General features: G+C 47.8%; 1 protein-coding gene across 1 annotated transcript in view; it reads left to right on the top strand.

Moving 5' to 3' along the window:
* Nucleotides 1-6,542, top strand: part of LOC121328970 (PDZ domain-containing protein 4-like) — a 21,760-nt gene continuing 15,218 nt past the window's right edge. Inside the window, exon 1 of the mRNA XM_041274126.1 lies at nt 1-680. Within this exon, the coding sequence (XP_041130060.1) occupies nt 621-680 (60 nt within the window). The 5' untranslated portion in view covers nt 1-620. The remainder of the gene's footprint in view (nt 681-6,542) is intronic.

Here is a 6,542-nt window from a genome sequence, read left to right as displayed (position 1 = left end):
TTATTATTATTATTATTATTATTATTATTATTATTATTATTATTATTATTATGTGGGCAAAGCATAGCCAGGACCGCCTGTTCCACCCTGCCCTCACCCCAGTTGATTGAGACCCCTCCCTCAATGGATTAGGGGGTTTACCAACTGAACCAAAATAAGGAACGCTTTTATTTGGTAGCTTGACGCTGGTCTGCTTGAATTCTGATGAGCAGGAAACTCCCTGTGTCTCATTTAATAGACAGACAGGGCAGTGAAGGATACTGACTGGAACTGATCCTTCAGCTGAGGAACCAACGAGGGACCTGCCAAGGATCTACTGAAGATCAACTACAGGGATCTGCCAAGGATCTACTGAGGCATCCAGCTGAGGATCAACTAGAGGATGAATGAAGGACCTAGATTGGGACTGATTAAGGATCAACCTTGATAACCAGCTACAGGATCAGTCAAGTGTCATTAAGGATTGATAGAGGATCAACTAAAAGGATTAAGAGAGAATCAATTAGGGACCAAGAGAGGATCATTCAGGATCGGTTTGGGATCAGAATCGCCGCGCGCGCACACACTCTGAGCTGAAGGAGTGTTGCTCTTTTTCTCCTCGTGTTGTGTTCGTCGCAGTCATGGGATGCAACATGTGTGTGATGCAGAAACCAGAGGACCAGTGCAAAGTGATGTTCCAGGTGAGGGGGTAGGGGGGTAACGCAGGCTGTTCGAGGTTCGGGAGAAGCTTATCCTCCTTTTAAAAATGTTCTGGTCAAACCACAGGTACTCGTTACAATACAAACCGGTCAAACAATAGTTACTCTGAGACCCAAAACCTTGTGTCTCTTTGTATCAGAGATTCCTGCACTACCTGTAAATTCCCCTGAGTCTCTGATCTCATCATATCCCATTTCAGCTGTCAGGTGAAATCGAACAGAACCCTTCTCGAGTCAGCTAACATTGATTCCACGTGTAACACTGCAGAGTCAGGCCTGCCCACACGCAGAGACATTGAGATACATGCAAAGACACTGAGATACACACAGAGACACACAGAGACCCTTAGATACACACAGAGACACACAGAGACACTGAGATACACACAGAGACACACATGTGTCTCTGTGACTCATATGTGGTTTGCTTCTCAGAGTGTCTGTGAACAATCGATGGTGTTGTCTCTGTGTGTCCTGTTAGAAATCTATATGTGTCTGTCTTGGATATATGATATCACCACCAGAGACACTGACAAAATGTGTGTCTGAGAGACACACAGAGATATGTGACTCTCTGTGTCTCTACTGTTGTCTCTTTAGACAGTCTCAGGAGAAACGTGTGTGACTCTATTGTGTCTGTCTCCTGTGTGTCTCTTGAGATACTCTATGTGTGTCTCTGTGAATCTATGTGTGTCGTGTAGTACACACTGTGACTCTCTGTGTCTCTGTGAATCTATGTGCGTCTCTGTACACACACAAGACGACTCTGAGATATCACGGCAGAGTCTCCTGTGAATCACTATGTGTGTCTCTGAGTCTCTGTGAACACTATGTGTGGTCCGTGTGTCTCATGGTGACCACTATGTGTGTCTCTCTGTGTGTCGCTGTGAGAGCCACTCTAAGATGTAACACACACAGAGACACTTAGATACACACACACACAGATAATACATGTGAGACTAGTGTGTCTCTGGTGTCTCTGTGTGTTCTCTGTGAATCCTATGTGTGTCTCACTGTGTGTCTCTGTGACTCATATGTGCAGTCTCTGTGTGTGTCTCTGTGACTCTATGTGGTGTCTCTGGATACTATGTGTGTCTCTGTTACCTCTAGTTGTGTCTCTGTGGGCTCACTGAGATCAACATGTGTGTCTTCTGTCTACTCTATGTGTGTACAAATGTCACTGTGTGTCTCCTGTGATGACAATGTGTGTCTCCTGTGTGGTGAGACAATGAGATACACACACACAGAGACACACAGAGACACTGAGATACACACAGAGACACACAGAGACACTGAGATACACACAGAGACACACTCACACAACAAAAATTAGCCCTGTTTTTGGGATCGGTAGCCCATTTTTGGGAAATTAATATACACACACAGCCAGTCAATAACACACTCTCACACACACGCACATATACACAATCACACACACACGCACATATTCACAATCACATACATTTACACAATCACACATACACACGAACATATACACAATCACACACACACGCACATATTCACAATCACATACACACACATTTACACAATCACACAATCACACACACACACGCACAAATACACAACACAAACAAACACACGCACAAATACACAAAACACACACACACACACACACATATTCACAATCACACACACACATGCACAAATACACAATCAAACACACACACACACATTCACAATCACATACACATGCACAAATATACAATCACACACACACAATGTATTTCTTGAGCCCCGATGTGAAGAATGCTCCCACAGACCTCGCTGCAGTCTCCATGGGATGCCGTTTTTCCCATCCAAGAGGTACCCTACGGTCAAAGGTACCCGTGTGGTGTCTGTCTGCTGTAGTCTACTACAGCTTACACGTCCGGGGTGGGGGGGTGAGGGGAGGGGTCTAACTCGAGCCACGATGTCCCCGTGCGACGACAATTAAGTGAAGAGGACTGAAATATACTGACACAGCTCAAGTGCTTCATTATTATATTATTTATTATTATTATTATTATTATTATTTATTATTATTGAGAATAATCAATGAATTGAGACTCACTTTATGCTTTACCAGACCTCTCTGTGCTTTACAATGCTTCCCTATGCTTTACCAGACCTCTCTGTGCTTTACAATGCTTCCCTATGCTTTACCAGACCTCTCTGTGCTTTACAATGCTTCCCTATGCTTTACCAGACCTCTCTGTGCTTTACAATGCTTCCCTATGCTTTACCACACCTCTCTGTGCTTTACAATGCTTCCCTATGCTTTACCAGACCTCTCTGTGCTTTACAATGCTTCCCTATGCTTTACCAGACCTCTCTGTGCTTTACAATGCTTCCCTGTGCTTTACCAGACCTCTCTGTGCTTTACAATGCTTCCCTATGCTTTACCACACCTATCTGTGCTTTACAATGCTTCCCTATGCTTTACCAGACCTCTCTGTGCTTTACAATGCTTCCCTATGCTTTACCACACCTCTCTGTGCTTTACAATGCTTCCCTATGCTTTACCAGACCTCTCTGTGCTTTACAATGCTTCCCTATGCTTTACCAGACCTCTCTGTGCTTTACAATGCTTCCCTATGCTTTACCACACCTCTCTGTGCTTTACAATGCTTCCCTATGCTTTACCAGACCTCTCTGTGCTTTACAATGCTTCCCTATGCTTTACCAGACCTCTCTGTGCTTTACAATGCTTCCCTATGCTTTACCACACCTCTCTGTGCTTTACAATGCTTCCCTATGCTTTACCAGACCTCTCTGTGCTTTACAATGCTTCCCTATGCTTTTACCAGACCTCTCTGTGCTTTACAATGCTTCCCTATGCTTTACCAGACCTCTCTGTGCTTTACAATGCTTCCCTATGCTTTACCAGACCTCTCTGTGCTTTACAATGCTTCCCTATGCTTTACCACACCTCTCTGTGCTTTACAATGCTTCCCTATGCTTTACCAGACCTCTCTGTGCTTTACAATGCTTCCCTATGCTTTACCAGACCTCTCTGTGCTTTACAATGCTTCCCTATGCTTTACCAGACCTCTCTGTGCTTTACAATGCTTCCCTATGCTTTACCAGACCTCTCTGTGCTTTACAATGCTTCCCTATGCTTTACCACACCTCTCTGTGCTTTAGAATGCTTCCCTATGCTTTACCAGACCTCTGTGTGCTTTACAATGCTTTCCTATGCTTTACCACACCTCTGTGCTTTACAATGCTTCCCCATGCTTTCACTATACTGTATGACACTTTGCTGTACTTTCCACTTTCACAAGGGAGTTACATACAGTAAAGGACTCCTGTGTAACTTGTGAACAGCAAATCAGCATGTGATGCAGCCCTCGACAACAAACAAGAAAGCCCAACTCTTTAATTAATAATGAGATCACCAAAAAATCCTGTTTGCAGACAGCCCCCTGTCAGCCTGTGCTGTTGTGTGCAGCCTGCTGTCACTAACCAGCCTCGCACCGTCCCTGGCATTCACAGTGCACTACAGTGCTGCGTGTTACACATCTACAGGTAAAGGGAGGAAAATGGAGCTGTTTTAGCTTTCTTTATTGCACAGCAGTGCGATCCATTTCAGGTTTTACTACCAACTTGATCAGCCCCAGTGTGTAACAAGCCCAAGTGCGTCTCATTATTTAACTCCCAGTGAAACCAACACTGGATCAAACCGCTGTGCAGTGGGAGTCTGATTATTAAACTCCCAGTGAAACCAGGGCTGGATCACACTGCTGTGCAGCGGGAGTCTGATTATTAAACTCCCAGTGAAACCAGGGCTGGATCACACCGCTGTGCAGCGGGAGTCTGATTATTAAACTCCCAGTGAAACCAGGACTGGATCACACCGCTGTGCAGCGGGAGTCTTCTATTTCCACCCGCTGCCTAGGTCCCAATTAGTTTGGACAGTGCAAGTTGTCCTGTCTAATTTGTTGCTGTTGCCGTGGCTCCTTTCTCCTCGGTCTCTCCTGCGCTCTCTTGAAGTGCAGTCCTGTTAGGAGGGAGGATGTATTCAGCATACTGATGTGTCACCTCACTGCTGTAGTGTGGAGTTTCATTAGCCCCAGGCAAGCAGGCAGGTACAGAAGCAGAGAGGGAGAGAGAAAGGGAGAGGGAGGGGGAGAGGGGGAGAGGGAGAGAGAGAGAGAGAGAGAGAGAGAGAGAGAGAGAGAGAGAGAGAGAGAGAGAGAGAGAGGAGAGAGAGAGAGAGGGGAGGAGGGAGGGAGGAGAGGGGGAGAGGGAGGGAGAGGCCTCTCTCTCTACCTTCTGCACCTCTCTCCTCCCCCTCCCTCCCCTCCTCTCCCGCTCATCTCCCTCTCTCCCCCACTCCCCCCCCTCCCTGGGGATAGCCGCTCAACTCTCCCCTCTCTCCTCTCTGCCCCCGCTCTAGCCCCTACCTCTCTCCCCCTACAGGCTCCCCCTTACTCTCTCTACGAAACACTAAACCCACTGCTTTTCTGGGCTCAGCTCTCTTACCGTTTTACCTCCCTCAATGTCAGCCAACAACCCCCTCTCCCCCCATATGCTACTCTGACTAAACGTCGCTACTCCGCCTAGACACGGCACGTTGGAGGGTGGGGGGACAGAATAAACGACTTACCACTCAGATTCTCCTTTAAATCCCCGCCCCACCATGGGGCACATGCCAACCACTCCTAGACTGGTAAAAACTAGTGTGGCGGCACATGGGTTCGCGGTGTGTGACCCTCCACTGGTGACCAAACCTGTACTGTATATCTCCCTCTAACTAACTTCCAACCACCCTCCCCCCCACACAACAACCCCCCCGGTGAACCCCCTCCCTCCCTGTGTTGGTGTTTGGCACCTCCTCCCTCCCGGGCTCTCCTACCTCCCCCTCTATAGGGGGAGGGGAGGGGGGAGGGAGGGGGGAGGGGGGGGGGGAGGGGGGGGGGGGGGGGGGGGGAGGGGGGAGAGGGGGAGAGGAAGCCCCTCACTTCCTCTCCTCCTTCCCCCCTCTCCCCCTCCTCCCCCAATTCCTGCTCAGTATGACTGGCAAAAAAAAATGACCTTGTAACACCACCGTTTGTTGTGTGTGTGTGACGCCCCTGTGTAACACGACTCCACCACCTGGTAACCCACCCTAGCGACAGCCCACACAAAACAGGCGTATACTACCAGTGTCTTGACGCTCATTAGTTAATCTTCCAACCATTTGCTCCGAAGCTGATAAAGGATGGCTTGGTGTATCGTTTAACTGCACGAGGTCTACTGAAATTGAATCGCCACCTGTCTGGCCTTCCTTCTGCCTGTTAACCTGACTGTGGCCCCCCGCTGCTATCTCTCGTGAGACACGGTGACGCCTCCGTTTTATCCATTAGGGCTGTGTTCTTTCTGCGTCTTGTGCAAACTCTCTCACTTCTCCGTACTTCCCAATGGGTCTTCTTCACCTGTGACATATCTAAATACCAACGTCACCTACTTAATCTGTAACCCCAAACAACACCTACTTTGTGTTGCTACCTGCTCCACTTGGTTGTGTCTGGTGTCTGTCCTGTTCGAGGGGAGAGGCCTTCGAGACTGGGTAATCTTAACCAAGGGGGGGAGGGGGACAGAGACACACACACACAGACAGACAGACATAGACACTGACATGTCGCTCTTCGGCTCTATCTCTCTCTCAACTATCGCAAACACCCCTTCTCTCCCCCTCTCTCCACCGCCCTTCCCCACTTAATAAAACTATCACAGCCAAGAAAAAACAAGAAGTAACTAAAACCACACTAAACATTAAACCTACCACGATTTTTAACTACCGTACGAACTTGCACACTGCAATAACAACCTAACTCTCTCGAACTACAACCCGAATCTGTG

This window comes from Polyodon spathula, chromosome 16, assembly GCF_017654505.1.
Source record: "Polyodon spathula isolate WHYD16114869_AA chromosome 16, ASM1765450v1, whole genome shotgun sequence".
NCBI lineage: Eukaryota > Metazoa > Chordata > Actinopteri > Acipenseriformes > Polyodontidae > Polyodon > Polyodon spathula.
Note: the sequence above shows the minus strand (reverse complement) of the source record. Positions and strands in the feature narration are given on the sequence as shown.